This window comes from Chiroxiphia lanceolata, chromosome 17 (genome assembly GCF_009829145.1).
Source record: "Chiroxiphia lanceolata isolate bChiLan1 chromosome 17, bChiLan1.pri, whole genome shotgun sequence".
NCBI classification, from domain to species: domain Eukaryota; kingdom Metazoa; phylum Chordata; class Aves; order Passeriformes; family Pipridae; genus Chiroxiphia; species Chiroxiphia lanceolata.
In genome coordinates, this window is record NC_045653.1 from 10,744,931 (window position 1) to 10,764,997 (window position 20,067).

Sequence of the window (20,067 nt, forward strand, 5' to 3'; positions counted from 1 at the left end):
AAACACAAAATAACTCCAGAGTGTTGGCATTCATCAAATTATCCCCACAGGGATCCAGATCAGTGCAACACTGAAATGCATCTGTGAGTGATTTGCTGAAACGGTGTAATCATAGAATCACAGACTGGTTTGGGTTGGAAGGAACCTTAAAGCTCATCTCATTCACCCCCCTGCCATGGAAAGGGGCACCTTCCACTAGACCAGGTTTCTCAGAGCCCTGTCCAGCCTGGCCTTGATGGGGCAGCCACAGCTTCTCTGGGCAACCTGTGCCAGTGCCTTGCCACCCTCACAGGGAAGAATTTCTGCCTAACAGCCAATCTAAATTTACCTTCTTTCAGTTTAAACCTATTAATTACCCCCAAGAACAGCCCTCTGAGGGAAAAAAATGCTTTATATTGCTTCAATAAATATTTGTGCAGAGCCAAATCTAGAATTTCCACCCCGTTTGCTCAAAGTGCCCCAGCTGTGGATATTCAGATGGGGTTTGCCCTTTTCTCCCTAATTTTTTGATTCAAAAGACACAGACCATTGCAGCCAGGAGCGTGCAATGGCACCAGCTCCAGGGGCTGGGGATAAGGGACAGATGAGCTCAGGCCCCCCTCCCAGTGAGACCTCACTCTCAGCATCCTCCCACTTACGGCAGGAAGGGCGAAGAAGGAGACGCCGATGAGTGTGAAGGTCGCCGCCAGCAGCCGCCCGTTCCAGGTCTGTGGGTACTTGTCCCCGTAGCCGATGGTGGTGAGGGTGATCTGCAGGGAGGAGATCAGTGCCCAGCCCTTGGTCAGACAGCCTTAAAACTGAAACGACACGGCCAAAACTCCCGCAACACCCGAGTGGGAGGGACATGGAGGAGCTTGGATCGCTGCGTGCCCCGAGCTGACCAAGGGAAGGCGCAGCTCGGGGACCCGGAGGACCGAGCAGGGATGGGCAACCCTGCAGGATGCAGATGCCCCGACACCCGCCTTGCTCACGTGCTGGGTTTTCACACAAGTTGGGAGCATTTTCTGTGCCTTTTGCTGTCACGGAGAGAGCTGCCATCTGGTGCAGAGGCTGGCGGCAGCTCGGAACCTCCCCCGGGAGATGGGGCTGTGCCTTCGGCAGGGGAAGAGAAACGGCACCGTTCCCCCAAACTCCCTTTCGGCATCTTAGGAAAACAGGCAGGGCTATTTGCATGCATAAAGACCTGATTCTGCCTGTTCCCAATCCTCCCAGCAGTGCCTATTAGCTGGTCTCCCTTCCTATTTAAAAACAGCCTATTAGACCAAGAGGATGAATTATAGCTCCTTCATACCACCTCATTTACGAATGTTTTTTCCCCTCCTCAGCATTTTTGCAATGCAGCAACAGAGAGCTGGCAAGTTGCTGTCTGTATTTTGGGGAAAGATCTGAGGGATTTGTTGGAGACAGTATCCCCTGAATGTCAAACTGCAGGAGAAGACACCTTTTCCCACTTCAGTCCACAGACATCAGCAGTGGGAAATGCTGGGTATTCCCCCAGGGCTTCCAAGAGGATTTGGAGAGCCTGGGTCTGGCAGGGCAAGGCAGAGAGGAGTGGTCTGATTAGAAACATCTTTGAGACTTCTGATCCCGAAGGTCCCTGTGACACATGGAAGTGTCTCTGTCCCACAGCCTCCATGGACAGAGCTGGCCCCAGGGATGGCAGCTGACACCACGCTGATGTGCCATTGGAAATATGCATTTCATTCAGAATAAAATCACTTTTGCACAAATGGAAGTATGATCCCAAAGCGCCCTTTAATTAGACCCACTAAAAGCCTTATGAATTAGATGCTATTTTGACAAAGTGGTTAAAAATGCATCTACATGCCTCATTCTTACTGAAACACAAAGTCAGAGCAATGCTCTCTCCATAAACACTGCAAAGTTGGTTTACAATTTTTTTATAATTCCTATGGGCAAGTACAAGGATTGGATGCAGTAAGATCAACAAAGGGATGAGTTTATGAACCTGAAATTTGATTTATCCCATCTCTTAACATCTGTCTGTACTGGAATCATGAGCTGGACAATGACAGAAACTATTTATTTTAATGAGGCTCAATTTTTTTTTCTGTGTTTCTCAGTGGCAAAACAAAAGGCAGAGCAGTGATCCTCTGTTGAAGACCTGCAGAGCCTGGGAAGCAGGAGGGATAAATCTGCAATGGTTCCCCCCCAGACTAAGCTCTAATCTGGGCTGTCACTTTTCCCCCATTGTTTAATTTCTGGTTATGTCAAATTGGGCTTTGTTTTTATTTTTTTGTCATAACTAAGGGACTTTAAAAGCCATTTACTGCTTTTTTTCCCTTTGTTGGAACAGAGGAGCTGCTTGATCAGCCGATTCCTCCCCAAGCCTGTTGTTGGGATTTGATCAGATCGGGGATTTTCATTACATGCTTTGTAATCAAGGCCAAACTAGTGATGGAGCAGAAGAACAATAACGCAAGAAGATTAGAACGTCATTAATTCTCTCTTTGTTAATCGAGTAATCCAATAATTCACATGCACACGCACACACAGAGCAAACCAAAAGTATTGCCCTTTCCTCCTCTGTCAGCAGAGATGTGAAGGGGAGCACTCGCCCTGCTGGAGTCTTTCTGGTACTTAGACCCTATTAATTTTATAAACTTTATTCCTGCCTGTTTGACAGTGCCTCGCCCAAATGCAATTTAAATAATTAAAGGGCAGCAATACTTTGTCAAAACAATGATCAAAGCAGTGTGGGGTCTCTGTCCGACCTGCCTCTGCTGTCACGACAGAGCTAAATCCCACAGCTGGGAGCACATGAGTGCCCCGTTCCCCTGCAGCTCCAGCTAATGCAGAAATGTGATCTTTTAACGTTTTCTGTGAGGTTTGTATAAGAAAAAGAGCTAAATGGAGTATCCCAAAGCCATTTAATAAAAATGTTAACTAAGCACTCTATAAGTCGATACCTCACGTAAGTGATAGAAGATGGAGGGTTAATGGACGTTTTATTTTAATAACCAGCAGCTGTTCTATGAAAATTACTTACCAGACCCCACCAAAGTGCATCTGCGTATGTATCAAAGTGCTCATTTTCTCCTTTCTCGGCCAAGTATACCAGGAAAGAGGCCAGAATGAGGCACAGGAAGCCAATATACCACGCAGTAATCAGCTCCTGCGAGATCATTAAAGGAAAGAAGAGAATAATTGCAATCCTGGTGCGCATCTCCAAGCGCTGAGTTACTTGATTGCGGCTGGATCTGAGCTTTCCCTGTGGTTGTTTAGGTTTGGGGGCTTTGGTTGGGGGCCAGTAATGCCACTTTTTTAAGATGGGACCGTGAGGTGATGGCTCTGCCAAGCACATGGGGCAATCCCTGTCCTGAAGACCCCAACGTCTAAACACATACAGCAAATGGAGAAGGGCGTGTTAATAGCTCCATTATTGCAAGATATGGACCCGAGAGTTAAAAACTCTAGCATTTCCCCGGTTCACATTGAAATAGGAATCCCCAAATCCTTGGGGCTTCTACTTACGGAGGAGGAGGTGCAAAGTTGGGGTCTGGATGCAATATACCCCAATTGCAGAGAATTTTTAATTCAGAATTCCCAGATGTGATTCTTTTTGGATTAGGTTAATGCAAGGGTGGACAAAAGAGACCCACAAATTCCCTATGATAGTTCTGGCTAAGATGACTAAGCTTTTCAGGGGAAAAAAAGTGCAGGAAAACAGGAGAAATGTTAAATTCATAAATTCAGAAGCAGTAAACAAAAAATTATCAAAAAACTCTTCCCAAACTGATCACCTTATACCAGGGATCAGTTCTGTGACTGGAACCTCTCTCTCCCTTCTCTCCCTGACTGGTGGAAGCGCTCCATCCCCATCAGACCTTGTCTCTGACTCTGCATCCCTTCCCGAGTTACCTACGGTGTCTTTCCAATCTCCTCAGGCCCGGGAGAGCTTTGGGAAGGAGAACTGAACCAAAGCAGTGTGTCTGTGGGGGAGGGAACACCAAGAGCAACTCGATGTCCTTGCTTGGGACCTGCTCACCTTGCTGTGTGCGTAGACCACAGAGCCCAGGAGCTTCCAGGTGCCGCCCCGCCGGTCCATGCGGATCATGCGCAGGATCTGCAGGAACCTCAAACTCCTGAGTGCTGAGGTGGCAAAGACGTTCCCTTGGGACCCCGCTGCCAGCACGGCGATGGATGCGATCAGCACCATGATGTCTGCAGGAACAGAGGGCAGGGAAAGCTGAAGGAGTGCTGCTGCAACCACTACCAAAGGGGATGGAATTCCCACTGCCTCGGGCAGCAGAAGGCTGTGCATGAGAATGATCTCCTGGTCACTTGTATTCTGTGCTGGAAGGACATAGCATTAATCTTAAATTGGATGAAAGGAGCTACTACACACCTTGTGGAATATCCTGGTTTCCTTCTCCACGCTCGTCATCCATAAAAAATGTGTCAAATACTGCGAAGTCTGAATTTTGATATGATTCAGTGTTAACACTGCTAAACTGGGTTAAATCCTTGCAAAATGCTTGGCCTTTTTTTTTTATCAGCCATAGCTGCCTGTTACACAAAGCTGGGAATTACACCATCTAAATTGGGAATGAAAATCTCCAGGTCCTCCATAGCAGTCCTAAGGTGCTCACAGACAAAGACTAAGAAATAGGCCAAGAAAAAAAGCCTTTCTCTATATATACACGAAGATTCTGTAAACCTCCCTCTTCCCTAATTTTCTATGCAAATTTTATAGCAGTCTTTTTCTGTGGAATAAGCTCAAATCCTGCGTATGACCATTGCCAGCTCCTGGACAGTTGAAGGCAGCTTCCATAGTGAAGGGCATGGCCTCTCTGCCCATTTCTTATCCCAGAAAAAAATCACTGCTGTGCCCAGATGGCCCCTCTCACAGGAGGCTCACTGAGTACTTTACAAACAAGAATTAATTAAGTCTCATAACTCCCTTGTGAGGCAGCTCATCAGCACCAGGGAAGGCACAGTGACACACCGAGCTTCAGTGACTCGTGAACGATTCAGTGTGGAGGTTGGACACAGGATTGCAGGATCCCAGTTCCTATGCTCATCTTCTCCTGGCTAAATCCCCTTTCTGCGCAGCTGTCAGCGATGCCTGAGGCACACAGGGCACTGGGATGGCTCCCAGGTTGGCAGAAAACAGGGAACGCACCGCGATGAATAGCAAAAAACACATCCGTGGATTAGGACTTCTGCCTTTGTGCTTTCTCCTGATCACGACGCAGCTGAAGATCAACCCCCAAAATGCATGCGAGACACCAGAGCCCTGTGCAAGCAACTGCTTGCAATGGCCATCGTGGTTTGGGGAATCTCATGCGGGGAGGGGGGTCTTACCGATGACGCAGAAAGGCTTGCGGGCAAATTTTAACCTTCCCCTCCAGCCCCGGTATCGGCAGCAGCAGCCGGCCGCCCAGATCCTCACAAAGTATTCCACCCCAAACACCACGATGGTGACGATTTCCTGTGAGGGAGACAGAACGCTGTTAGTCGGGAAAGAAGGATGGTGGAAAGCCTGCTCCAGAATCAAGGACAAACGCGTGACCTCAGGAAAATACACCTCAGACAATACGTCACCAAGCTGCCTGCACCGTTCAGAGAGCCCAGGCTTGAAGGATCATCAGATCTCTGCTTTTGTGTCTTCCCTCACCCCACCCAGGGTGGGGAGAGGTACTGCATGTTGTAGCCATGAACTAGAGTTTTACACCGTCCCTATTCTGTTTGTGTCCCCCATCAGAGGACTGGCAAGCACCTCCCTGTCTCCCTGCCATTAGTCTCCAGGACTCGACTGGGTTAATGCTGAGCAGCTCAGAGAAGAGCAGAAATGGGAATCACTGGTCAGGAATCATCCTAGGACTCTTCAAAGGGGATTTCAGCTTTTTCCCTAGAAAAGTGGCCTGGTTGCCTGAGTGTGCTGGGCTATCTGGTGCAGGGGGGTGTAGATTCTCCATCCCTTAATGACACGCGAGCTCTTTCCATCACCATCCGAACACCCCATGCACTCTCCCTTCCCTCTGAGTTCTTTACTAGCAGCACTTTTCTCAGCCTTCTCATGTGTCAAACCTGATGAAGCCCTAATTAGTCTGCAGCACCTTTTGATGTCCATGTAGGGCAGGGACTGGGGAAGAGGAAGACAAACAAAAGGAAAGATGTGTGAATCTGGCAACCCCGCACCACTGCTGTGGTGGCAGGATCTCTGCTGGCTCTTGGTGGCAGAAGCCACACTGTCAGTGTGAGGGATGCCAGGCTATTTCAGGAACAAAACTCTGCAGCTTCACGGTGGATCAAATAGTTGCAGGGATGTGACAGTGTGGGAGAGGAGGCAGCTCCGCCGGCTGCTCCCGACGCAGAGCATCTGCAGCTTTAAATACTGGGAGCTTTCAGTTGGGATCAGTCTTGCTACTGTGTTTTGAAATCGAAGATAAATTCAGGAAACAAAAAGAAAAGAAAGAGAAAAAGTCTAGGAAGAAAGGTTTTAAAGGATCCTTCAAAATATTTTTAGTTTATTCCTGATACAGATTTCTCCTTTTCACATTTCTTACCCATAGGTTATAGTGGTCCCCCTCTCACAAGTGACAGTTTAAATCCTTGCCTCTAACACCCCCAATCTCAGGTTTTTGTATGGTTTTGCCTTTATGTTAATATCTCACTGTTGGCCCCCACTTACCAGGATATAAAGGGCCCCTTCTGAGCTGTTCTGGTACTCATCAATGGTCGAAAAGACAGACAGCACCAGGCAGGAGAAAACTAGTAGAAAACTACATAACACAAATATTAAAAAAAAAAATAAATAAAATAAAAAGGGGAGAGAGAGAGAAGGTCAGTCTTCAGGGGAGGAGTTTTTCATACTCAAAGTAGTCCAGAGACCAATTTTGGACATATTTCTCTGTGAGTATTTACTGTGCTGCTGCTCCCACACCATGTAAAAAGAGTGAGTAAAGTGACCAGTTTTACTGATTGAAAGGGTTATGTGTGGATAGACCCACTGGACTGCTCCCAGTTTGGTCAGTGCCAATCCAGTTCCCCTCCCAGCTGGCAGCTCTGATCACCTCTGACATTATTTCCCTAAAGAACTGTCAGGTCTTTCTGCAACACACTTTCAGTAAGCATCCAAATGAACAGGAACATTTCTAACTGGGATAAGAGGGAGCAGACTGGCTGAGAAGCAGGAGCACAGGCTGAGCATGAACCCATAAAGAACTCCACTGATGCTCTACTTATGCATTTGCATCCACAGAAGCTCACACAGGAGTGGGACTACATTTCTTGTCAGGGTAGGACATTTTTGGGTGGATTTAATGTTCCTTCCTTAGGCAGGTACTCCACATTAACTCCTCATTGCCTGGAAAAGCTGGTGACTTTTTGGGTTTGTTGTAGCATCAGTGGGAGGTTGGTAGTTGTTACTCTGCTTTTCTGTGGCCAGTCACATGACACAGTAAGGGCTTGATCCAGTCCTAAGGAACGTGATCTTGGAGTTGTTGGTACCACGAAGCCAGAGACACCCTTGCCACTGGGGACCTGAGCTGGCCTCTGTCCCAGCCCTGCAGGGACAAAAGGAGCCTCATCCTGCCATGAGCTGGGGAAGACCCAACTTTGATGTCAGCACTCTCAGTCTCTTATTTGCCACGAAATAGGGGAAATTCTCAAAACCCAGGGTGCATCCAGGTCTCATTGACATCTACATCCACGGGCAGCCTCCCAAAAGCAGCCTCAGCAGTGCCACACCAGCCTGTCCCCATCAATGCTCTGTGCTTCTCCTGAGTGCTGGGTGTTCTAATGCAAATCAAAGGGCACCGAATGAATGACAGGAGCTCAACTCTCCTCCAACACTCATTGCCTCAGTCCACAGCTACAGAGGTGTCCTGGCATCTGCTCAAGGATGGAGGCTTCCACCCATGCCCACTGCTTGCTGCAAGAAAGGGAGGGAAATTAATTTACTGGAGATCGATTTACTAATAGAATAAAGTAGGCCAGTGCAAGGAGAAACTAAAAGCTGCATTCTTTAAGAGCATTAAATAATTCATCTGTCTGACTTTGTCTCACATTCCTACAAACTGAATTTTGAATATTTATAAGGTTTGGTTCAGCTGGTGGGGGCTGCTCCTTTTCGGTGAATAAAGAAAAGGAGTTTCACACTGGCAGGTCGTGCTTGTGGCTTTGCAGTGACCATTAATGTCACAGCAAAAAGTAAAAATAGGGAGATTTGCAGTATTTATTCGAACCACAGGCTGAAATGTGGTGGTGAGGTAAGGGACTGCTGGAGGTAAGGGACCTTCAGAGCCATCTCAGCCAAGGCTGAGCTTTGTCAGCCACAAGATGAATTCAGCACAGAGCAGATAAGGATAATTACTTGATTCCTCACTACAAATTTTGTCTTCTAACATCAGGTTTGGTACCCAGACACTCAAAAAAAACCTCAAGAGAGTAAGAAAACTTCCCTTTCAAACTCACTCATGATGTCCCTTAATGTCTTCTCTAGGTCTCACTTAAACATCTTTTCTCCCCAGGCTGTTTATTTAAAACCCTTGCCATAAACAATCCTACCACAACCTGCCCTGCAGTCAAATGGATTCCATCCATCCCAACATCCTCTGAGTTGCCTGGGCCAGGCCCTGGGAGCTGGAGACAGACCCCTGCTGCTGCCTGCACTGCTGCAGGGGGAGCAGAGCCCTGCACCCCAGGAGGGAAGGAGCTGCAACTGGGTCAGGCAGCCCCGCTCCTGGGGTGGCCCAGATTTTGCTGCAAAATTCTGTGTTGAAGTGAGAAACAAATGAATAATCAATGAGAGAAGAAAAAGAAGAGAAAAAAAGGAAACAAAAAAAAAGATAATAGAAAGGGATCAAGGGAAAAGAAATTCTAGGTTTTCTGATTGAAGAAGCAGAATGTGAGTTACATTTATTTTTTGTGACCAAAAATCACTGTAAAATGCCTGAGGAGATGCTGAAAGTAAAGTGCCAATATCAGCACAGGCTTGCACACTGTGTTTGCTCAGGTGACCACCTTGGATGGATCCAGAAGGAAGCCACTCTTAAATGATGAGTCCTGGCAGGGACACACACCACGAAAAAAGAGGATTCCTGAATGTTCAGTTGTCGCTAGACAGATATTGATGGGACAGAAAAAAAAGAAAAAGAGGAAAAGAAATTGCTTTATCACTCCACATCCTAAGGATGGATTGTGCAAACCATGGTTATGGGGAGAGCTGGGGCAGCTCTGGGCACTGCTGGGGCAGCTGGATGTGTCTGTGCTGCTTCTTCGCTTCCCCAGCACATCACTGCAGCCTCATCCCCGGCCTCTCTGCTCTCCTCATTTCCCCAGGGCCAGCTCAGTGCTGCTGTAATTTCAGCTCTGAGCTCCCGAGGGCTCCCATTGCCAGGGAGACCTGATGCAGATCACTCTTTCAGGGCCAGCATTAATTACTGCACTGCCAAGCATGGGAGGCAACAGGGAACGCACCACCTCATTCAGGGAAGCATGGGAGCTTCATGGCCAAATCCCACGTGGACAAAAACCTTCCCTGTCCCAGCCCTGACGAGTAAGGAACGCCCTGTCCCAGCCCCCAGGTAAGGAATGGTCCTGCCAGCAAGGGATGAAGGTTCTGGCTCACCACAGGGTGATGCACAAGCATCCATGGTGATGCACAGCTGCTCAGCTTGACCCTGTGGTCCACGAATCCTTGGGAGGCTGAAAAAGGAGACTCAGAGAACGAAACCTTTCTGCAAGGAAACTGAACTCAGGGAGTTGGGGTCTGTATTGCTCCTAGGAGGCTTTGAGGGATAGAGGAGTGGAAGAAGCAAGCTAAGAAGTATGTCTACACTGGAGACTGTGTGTATCCTCTGAGCTCCCACAGAGTGAGGGCAGTGGGGAACAGGAAGCTGGACTCTGCTTTAATTCCACCTAATCTAACCAGACAGATCAGGAAAGGGCTTCAGATAATTATGGATAGCTAAGGAAAGGGAAACAAGCTAATAAATAGTGTAGATACTGGGATGAATCTAATTTTTAAAGCTACATATCTAATGAAAGCAAATTATATCTGCAGCCTGACTCTGGGAAATGTTAATGTGTAATAAGGAACATTAATTAGGTCCCACCTAATGATTTTTACATTAAAGATGCCAATTCTGCTTAGAGCTTTAGAGAAGACAATATCCTCCTCCTGAGCAGACAGGAGCTGGGTCCTACGTGATGCACGGCTGGAGTCGGCACCAGCCTCTCCCAGATCCCGGCCAGGATGCAAATGGCAGCTGGCAGTTTGGGAGTAATGCCTCCTCTGCAGAGTGATGGCAAGGAGAAAGCTGTCTCCAGCCTCCTGGAGAAGGACACCTCATGACAATGCATCTTCTCACCCACCATCCATTCCTACGGGCACCCAGTACCACCTTCTGCTCTGACATGCCCCACGCCTGTTGCCGAGACCTTTAAGCTCAGCCAAGACTCAGCTGTGCAAATCTGACTGCTGCTAATACCAATAAATCCAAAGACCTGCAAAGTCTGACTTTACATCCAAAGGTTATGTTGATTTAAAACACCCGTGCAAGCTTCTTATTACAATTTATAAATCCCAGCACAAAATCTGCATATCCGTATTTCATATCCACTCTGCTTCAGGTTAGCAACAGAAAAAGAAATGACTGAACTCCCTCTTGGAAAAAGAATACTTAAAATGGCATGAAACAGGAAAGATTGTCCTTCTCTCTTTTTTTTCCTCAGTGAAAGCACATGATGGAATCATCATAAAGCTTCTCAGGTTAATCATCTAATTTGCCTTCCAAAAGAAACCCCCTTGGAATCTACACACCCATTTACATAAGAATTTAAAAAGACCTCTGAATTTATTCCTGAAATACTCATATTCAAATAACATTCACTGACATTCAGAAACGTTGGGGTTCCTCTGGTGAGGCACCACTAATTAGCAACCGGATTCTTGGACGTGATGGAGATGGATACAACACAAGGAGGTGACAAAACTTGTAACTTTTTAACTGTTGCCCACTTTGCTGGCTTTCCCTGGAACTAGGACGTTAATTATTTGTTAAATTAGAAGGAGCAAAGCTGGAAAGAGCAGCTTACTACAGGCATTCAAGAGAGGCACAATGAATATTACTCTGGGTATATAAAAAAGGCATTGATGATTGTGCTAAAATAAAACCAGCATCCTTACGGGCAATCCATCTGCAATCCCAGCAATCCATTTGCTGCGGTCTCTGTAAAATGCTGCAGTTCAAGTACCTAAAACTTCAATGGAAATCAAAGGCCAGGAAAATGCAGCAATGACAATGAGTGAAGGTGAAAGAACATCCGTATCAAAGAGAAACAAGAGACTGGCAAATGCCTTTTAGTGCTCAGAGGGCCTCAAAATTGGAATGAGAGTATTTACAGCTCGGTTTAAACCTCCACTGAATCAAAAGCAGAACTGTGAGAAAGCCATGGCTTTTCCAGGGATAAAAACTGTCATATGGCACCTACTCTTAGCCAGGAGCATCTATCATCTTTATTCATGTAAGCAATCCTGCAGTGACTTACAACCTGGCTGTTCATTTACAAGGCTAAACACAAGCCTAAATGCCTCACTCCGGGTTTCCACATCCCTCAGGTTTCCACATCCCTCGATCTGAGCCAAAATCATCTCCCAAGGCAAATTCTGTCACTACAAGAGCTGAAAATAGAAATGGGGAGTCCTGCCTTTTGGTCCTGTGCCTTAATAAATGGTGTTCTTTCCAAAAATTCCTCCTGATGGTGTCTCCCTGCGGTTTTGGCCATGCCCAGCTCTGTTCCCTCTCCCACAGTTATGCTCCTTGGATGAGCCTGGAGGATCCCTGAGCATCCATGCAGGTAGAAAACATTGTTTTTAGTCACCAGCTGGCTCCAAGGCAGGGATTGTCATGGTTTATAAACTTTTTAATAAATCATTATCAAAGGCCTGTGTGGGACAGCATTACCGGATCCTGTGCCTTCTCAGTGAACAGAGGTGATGCCTGTGTTCACAAGAAAACCTCTTCTCCTGCCTTCCTTCTATTTAGGCAGCACATCTCTAAGAAATAAGAGCAGGATATAGGTTCACATATATTTCCTCCTTCAACATCCACCGCTTCTAAAAATCAGTTTCCACTCCAAGAGCTCCTCCAGCCTTTTGCTCTTGCTCATAACAGTCAGAGAGCAGAAGCAGCAGCACCTGTATCCAATGCCCAGAGCCAGAGGCTTGATCCAAACCCATGAACTGTAGGAATTTGAGCAGAAATGGGTTTTGTATGACATAATTTGTCCCTCGTCCAGCAAAGGATTGTGTATCTTCACACTTAGAAGCAAGAGTGAGCTTAAGAGCTTTTCTGGACTGAAGCCTCAAAGAACAAAAGCCATCTAGAAATACCAGGGAATGGAGATCAAGATCTGAACGCTTACAGTGGGAAAAGAGTTAACTGCAAGGATTTGCTTGGGCTTTTTTACAGGCTGGCTCTAATAATTTAACTTACTCTGAATAAAAGCCTTATTAATAATAATGACTGCATACAAAGTTCTAGCTCCAGTGTTCCTCTTTGTCCTCACCCAGAGTGAATCACTTGGAAACGCTTGTCTGCGTATTCTCCTCACCCTGCACACGCAGCCTCAGAGGAGCCAGATGTCTGGAGGAAAACCCAAAGTATTAATCAAGCCTGTGCACCTGCCAGAAGAGTCTGTTCCTGCTGGGATTCAGTGCTGCTGGGCTGAGGCTTTCTTTCAAAAAATTTGGTGGGGAGAAACATGTTCGTGCAGCTGCAGAAACGGCCCACGGGAGAGGATCCTAAAGCCCACGGTGCAATTACAGTGCATTGGGAGGTAAATTAAGAGTATAAAATATTGGACATTTGAGTAATTCTTAAAACATCTGTGCAGCCATTTATTCAGAGCATGTTCATTGATTTTAATGCGAGGGAAAGTTGCTGTCTCATGCAATACCCGTATTATTCAGATTGAAATCTGAGCTCTGCCTCTGTTTCATCCCACAAGGTATTCCCCCAAAAGAGCCTCCGCTTTCTCCCCACCTCTGAGGAATCACTGCTAGTGAGTACAGGAATACAAACCTTCCTAATCTAACCTTTGTCTCTGTCTGAAGATCAAGCTATTTCTGTTTCTTAAGCCCTGCCTTTCTGCAACACCCCAAGAAAAATAAATTTCAGAAGTCAAGGAAACACCGCACGGTTGGGGCATGCAGGAATCAAAATTTCTCTGGCTGAGGTCAAGCTGCTCTGGCTGACCTGGGCAAGTCACTTGACCTGACTTAACTGAGATCTAAAACTGGGTTGAAAGCAAGAAGTCCCAGTAAAATGTAATGCTGCATCTCATCTAAACATTCCTCGAGGGAATGGGTTACACAAAAATAGGCTCTGGTCTAATTGCAGATAGGAAGATTGTCTTAAATCGTGCAGGGCTGGTTCCCGTGGCAGACAGGAATAGTAGCTGGTTTTTCAAAGGTCTGTCCCAGAAGCAGCAATTCAGCTGGAGCCTGAGGTTTCCCGCCCACCAAGGACAAGCTCCATCTCCCTGAGCTCCTTCAGCTTCACTCCCCTATCTCTGACTTTGCACTAGTTCTGCACCTCCCAGAACTACAGCACCTCAGAAACGAGCATTGTCACCCAGAGCCTCTGCAGGCAGCTGCCAGCACAGAGGCTTGGCAGCTCTCAGCAGCTGCATTAACTGTCCCAGACCCACAGCAGGCAACTAAATGGCTCAAAATCCTCATGCTGCCCTTAAAAAACTTCAATTTTCCCATGCCTCAGCCCATGGTTTGTGCTTCTGTAAAGGCAGGACCCCAGAGCTGTATTCTTGGGCTCTCTCCCAGCAACAGCAAAGGAGAATGGCAAGAGATATTGGCGATGTTGAAGGCACTTGGATGTCCCAGACATTTCCTAGGGTCCATCCCCAGCTTCACCCCTCAATAATTAGAGGACAAGAAAGTGGTTTCTCAGAATCAGAGGCTAATGAATAACAAAGAAGCAAAAAACACAAGTATTACCAAAGCCCTGCTAATTTCATTCGCTCATCGGTTTGTTTAATTAACAGAGACTTGGGGGAAAGAAAGAAGTGTTTGCAAACTGCCTGTATAATAGGCCTAAGAGTTGGCAATTTCAACATCTGTTTAATTTTATCTCTCTTATTCCACTAGTGATCAGGAAGGAGCTCACAGCCAAGACCCAGGAGAGTTTGTTCCCAGCCTTTTGATTTTAGTCCCCAGAAAGCAATGATGCCCAAGCTGGGTAGAAAAGCATACCCAGAGGAAAATGGGAATGCTGCAATCAGCAGGACCATGTTCCCTCCTACTTACACCAGTGCAAGATAGTAATAACCCCCTGAAATCCAAAGGGGCTGCAATGCCATGAGAGAGGGTCCAGCTCAGCTGTGTCCAAACCCTGCAATGCCTGAGAAACACTTGAGTTTGGCACAAGGGAAAACACAGGATTAAGTCCAACAACAAGAAATAAAAGGGCAGTGGCCAGTTTTGGAGTTCTGCATCCCTTCCCCACATTGGTAGGAGGGCATGATCCTCCGTGGCAGAGGAGGCAGAATATGGCCCTGGTGCTTTCCATGTCTGCGAAGCTGCTCCTCTTAGAATGGGAACATTTGTGCCAGGAGCAGCACCTGGACCATGCAGACAGTCAGCCCGGAGGAGCTGCCCAGGGTGAAGGGATGCAGAACAAATTTGGATCTCCAGAGAGTTCAGCATTAAAAAGGCAGTGCTCTTTAGCCCTAAAAAATTGCTGAACCAGCCAGTTATACCACAAGGAGGGGAGAACATCACACCAGCTGCCAGTCAACTTCACCACTAACAGAACTATTTTGGGGATCCTGGGAGCTGCAACTCTGAGTTCAAAGTCCTTTTGCACCAATCTCCCCCTCCATCAGCAAAGTTTCCCTGAGCAGTAGCCAGATTTGCCCCAGCCCTCTGCTCCCTGTGAGTGATGGGGACATCCTCCTACCACCACCCATGTTGGCATCTTGTTGGCTCGAGGCAGAGAACAGCCAGCTCGTGACATCTGCATGGACAGTGCCAGATCTGCCAGGGCACAACCTGTCTTTGCACCCTCACTTCTGCTCGTGGCTATGAACCACCAAGACACTGGCAGATGAGAATCAGGCTCAGACCAGCATCAGTTACGTGGTGAATAAACCTCTAAGGCAATGGATGAGACTCACATGATTTTCATCAAATTTGCCAAAGGATGGAGAGCCAGTGAAGGGCAGCAAAGAGGAAAAGAACCTGTTTTCCTCTGCTTTTGCCCCTTGGAGGAGGCTGCCGTGTGAGCTCAGCGGGGTTGGCACATGGCAGCCAGGCTGGGAAAGCCATGAGCTCACAGAAACCACTTCCCCCAAGTTCCCCTGCACAGCAAATGACAGGTTTGTTCCCTCTTCTTATTTCCCTGTGCCAGTAAACACAACAATAAATAGCAAGCTGCAGGAGGCAGATGATTGTGTGGTGAAAGGTGGAAAACATCTAAAAATGATTTAAAGCAGGGAGGAGAATAGGAAGAGAGGGATGTGGATTATATTCTCTGAGGAGGAGGAGGAGCTGTTCGGCTGGTGAAAGGCAGCAGAGGCAGGGAAGGTTTTCCAGCCCGCCCTGCAGCTCTTTGCTCCAGGTTATGCTCAGGACCTCTGTGCAGGTCCCTCCTTGCAGGTCCCAGCCCTCACATGGGACCCCACCAGCTCCAGCCCTGGGATGGGAGCAAGGGCAGCGCTGCAAGTCTGGACCCTTTAAAAACTCATAAGGAACAGGGACACAGGGCATGGACACATTAAAGCTGAAAAGAGATTATCTAGCTGCCATTTCAACACGCTGGTAAATCAAAGTCGATGGAAGCCATATGCTCTGCTGGGAAGCATCCATCTCGTTGCCAGGGAAACATCCTTCCCATTTAAAATGGCAGGCAAAGGCTTGTGAAAACCTGTTTTTAACCCCCTTTTCTCAGGCACGATCCAAGTTCCCCAGCAGCTCCACCAGCCCTGCGGCATCATGCTGTACTGCTGCCTGGGAGAGCTGCTGCAGCTTAACCTGGGGACAGGAGAAGGAGATGGTGCCTCTCCATGAGATCCAGAGGAAATCAGATCCAGCCTGACAACAGTGAGACCCTGCCTGCAATTCCCAGCTCACCCTCAACCCCTGGAAAAGACAGGGGATTGATCACCTGCCTGGGTCACATCAAGCAGTTCCACTCAGGCATACGGAGATGTGCCCAGCAGTGGGGCAAGATGCTGCTACAGCAAGGGAATAACCAACAGCAGGACCATGGCCCAGGTTCCTGCTGCTCAAACACAGCCTCCTGCAAAGCAGCAGGTACCACCCGACTTCTTACAAGCAGTGAGCACAGATCTGACCTTGGGAATTACGGCAATCCGCAGCCAGGACTGCAGGCTCCCAGAAACCACGATAAACCAGCAGGATAAAGCAGCTGGCTGGAGTCTACAGCTGGCCCTGGTCTGCATCTGCACCTCCTCCTTGCTCCCTCTGAGCCAAAGGTACAAGAGCCTTGCTCTTGAAGGCTGGTTTGCCAGGGTCTCTGCCAGCTGAGGGAGGAGGAGGAAGTGGGGGTGTGGGAAGGGGCACTCCCAGAGCACAGTCTGTAATTGGGCATCACAGAAATCACAGCTGCAACCACTCTTCAGCCTATTAACACTAATGAATTCGCATGGGATTTTGTTTTGAACAGAAGACATAAACCAGTGATCACATGGGTACTGGGACAAAGCTGGACATCCTCTTGTGAAGATGTTACTTCTCTTTGTTTACCTAAAACCTCAGCTTCTCGTGATTTTTTTTCATGAATCACAGAATGGTTTGGGTCAGAAGGAATCTTAAAGATCATCTCATTCCAACCCTCCTGCCATCAGTAGGAATGCCACTCACTAGACCAGCTTGCTCCAAGCTCCTTCCAACCTGGCCTTGAACACTTCCAGCCCTCCTCCCCTTTTTTTTTTTAAACTCTTCTTATTTATTGTAAATCCCACAAGCAGATAAAGCCAAAATCAGCATTTTCTATTCTGATAAGTAACTGTGCTTTAACAACCTTTATAATGGAGATCAGAGACAATATTTAATAATTCAAAGCCTAGGAAGACCTGATGGGACAAGGATAGATGCTGTCTGTATGGGGAAATGGTTATTGCAGCTGGAGGAGGGAGAGGCTAGGGTTACAGTCTGGGGAGCAGGGATGCTGGATTTCATGGTGCAGGCATCCTGTGTCACTGAATTCCTCCCTACCTGAGCTCCCAAACTGGAAAAGAAGGTAATGATTCCCCCCTGCACAGGGGGTCACAGCTGAGGTTAAGCCCAGGCGTAGCTCAAGGCGTGCCCATGGCACTCAGCAACCAACAAATCCTTCTGGAGTAGAACAAAGCCTGGCACAAAACCACTGCAAAGCACACCAGCAACCAAGGCTCAGATGGACCAGAGCCAACACAGCATCTTAAATGACAGCACAAAGCCACCCGGGAGCAGGCAGGAGCAGCGTCCTCCAGCACGTGACACCAGGGCATGCCCAGCACCAGAGCCAAGGTGTTCGTCCTCCCCCGTGTAACAGCTCAGGGCAGTTGCAACAGTCCCAAATCCCGTTCCCGGACGGCGTTTTGGCTCCTGACCCAGCGGCAGCAGCCGGTGCGGAGCCCGCGAGCAGCCGCCGCAGCACGAATTCCCCATCAGGGCATCCTGCTCCTGCCAGAGCTGGGAAGGAGTCACCTTCACTCGGCGGCATCGGAGCCAAATCTCCCCGGCGACTCGTCAGCCGGCTCCGAGAAACGCTCGGGCTGTCTGGGAATTATGTCACCGGGCACTCTAAGTACCAAATGGCCCTTTTATGATCCCGCACGCTCCCTCCCACCTCCTCCTTGGCTCGGAGCCTCGCGAGTGGTCTGTGCCGTGCGCTGAGGACACCGGCAGCGACAAAAAGCAATGAATGGATAACAGCCAGGTAGTATTTGGAGTTACAGCATCATCAGCCTGCTGCTAAACCAGAGCAGGAGCAGCTCTCCATCCTGGTTGTGTAACCCGGCCTCACAGGACATTCCCTATAATTAGAGGGCCTTTCCCTGCAGTCCCATGGGGGCCGTATTCTGAATTCATGAAGGGATGCTCGGAGTTGAGCTTCCTCTCTAGCACATTTTTTCAGTCTTCCCTAGAAACAGCAAAGAGCAAGAGGAAGCAGGAAGGAGGAGAAAAAAAAAAAAAAGTTTAATTAATCTCCATTTAATTCCTGCTGCCTGTTAGCAAATGGAATGTAAGCGAGCAACCCCATCAGGTCTGTGCTTACCTCCCTGGGTTCTACCAGCCCCCTGTGTTACCCAGGTGGGGTTCACATCCCACTGGCTCACTGCAGCCAGGAAGGGAATGCTGTCACAGGTCAGGTTTGGCTCTGGCCACTTTTCCCAATACATCCCACAGGGATGTGGCTGCAGACTGAAGAGTCACAGATGGGGAGGCAATTCATGAGCTTCATTAGTTCCTCTGGGGTTTTTAACAGCCATCACCTCCCATGTGGGGAAGAGCCAGAAGAGGAGGGCTAGGGAGAACTGAACTGCCTTTGGAGGTTCAGCCTGTTTCTCTACAGTGGGCTGGGATTTAGGCGGGTACTCTCTGCCAAGCACACACCCACAGCAGGCTGTTTGCTCTGCAGAGCATTTGCAAAGAGGGGCAGCAAAAAAGGCAAGTTTGATGGAGGTACTCCCCAAGTTCTTGCACATGGATGGGTCAAGTCCAAGCAATGTCAAGCCCTGAAGGACTAGCAGGTCTCCTAGATCTGGCTTTTCCAAAGCATAGGGTGAAGATCTGAGGTTGGGATATGTCTCACCCACTTCTAGATGTCTACAGTAAAACAGTCCCATTCATTTGCCTTATTCAGAGACTCTCATTACCTTTCCCTATACTCAAAACCTCAAATCATTCCCTCCATCCTAAGGCTAGTTAAACCTTCACCAATTTAAGTTTCAGATCTACATGGTGTTAAACCTGACAGAGGGCAGGTTTAGATTAGATATTTCAAAGAAATCCTTCCCTGTGAGGGTGGTGAGGCCCTGGCACAGGTTGTCCAGAGAAGCTGTGGCTGCCCCATCCCGGGAAATGTTTAAGGCCAGGTTGGGCAGAGCTTGGAGAAACCTGATCTAGTGGAAGGTGTCCCTTTCCATGGAAGGGAGGATGGAATGAGATGAGGTTTAAGGTCCCTTCCAACCCAGTTCTATGATTTTGTTTGTCACAGACTTAGATGGGAGATCTACTGATTCCCAGACCAACCCTCAGCAGGTCACTCTGTGCCATTTAGCACGACTCGAGATGCTCCCACCACCCACAAACACGCATCAGGGAGTGCAGGAGGGGCAGCTCAGAGAAGGTTTCAAATTATATCTGATTTCTGCTGCAGAAAAGAAAAACATCATCAGCAACAAAAGGTCAGTGCAGAAATTCTTCCTACCTCTCATTAGCTGATATATTAGTGAGAAGCTGCTAATTAGGGATAGCATTAAAAACATTTAGATGTTTAAAGACAAAAATGTGGAGAAGAAAAATTCGGTGCAAAATTCTCATAAATTACAGACAAAGAGCTCAGGAAATTCCCTTTGTCTTTAGGTCTATTTCCTTCCTTACAGGAATAACCATAACTAAGAAAAAGACAACCACAGTGATGTGCATCCACTACCCACAAGAACCAAACCACGAGGTCACATTAACCAAGTTTCTCTAATGCTGATACAGATTAAATGCTTCATTCCCTCAGGCTGTGGAAACAGAGCCCTCATGAAGTGCCAGCAATTGAGTTCAAGACATAATGACATGAGGACTTGTCCCTCTGGCTCAGGGTGATGCTTAATTGGGTGTGAAGTCAGCTTTTGGATGCACGTTGCCATCAGCACACTGGCTTCTCTGCAGCTCCCCAGAGAGGTGCTATGTGATGGGCTCTCCTTCACCCCCAAATTCACATGCAGCAAGGCAGCTTTCTGCGAGGCCACCACACAACCGTGCCTGTGAAAAGGCCCATCCTGGGAAAAATGACACAACGAAATTCCTGCAAACCTGGCAGCTCCAGCACTGGCAGTGTCTCCGAGGAGCCCCTC

General features: G+C 47.9%; 1 protein-coding gene across 8 annotated transcripts in view; it reads right to left on the bottom strand.

The window, feature by feature from the left end:
- KCNQ2 (potassium voltage-gated channel subfamily Q member 2) overlaps positions 1-20,067 on the bottom strand; it is a 74,568-nt gene that overhangs the window by 45,058 nt on the left and 9,443 nt on the right. For all 8 annotated transcript variants that reach the window (XM_032704757.1, XM_032704755.1, XM_032704753.1 and 5 more), the window contains exons 2-6: positions 6,659-6,749; positions 5,329-5,455; positions 4,010-4,185; positions 3,011-3,136; positions 639-749 (exon numbers count right to left, since the gene is read on the bottom strand). In XM_032704757.1, the coding sequence (XP_032560648.1) occupies positions 639-749; positions 3,011-3,136; positions 4,010-4,185; positions 5,329-5,455; positions 6,659-6,749 (631 nt within the window). The remainder of the gene's footprint in view (positions 1-638; positions 750-3,010; positions 3,137-4,009; positions 4,186-5,328; positions 5,456-6,658; positions 6,750-20,067) is intronic.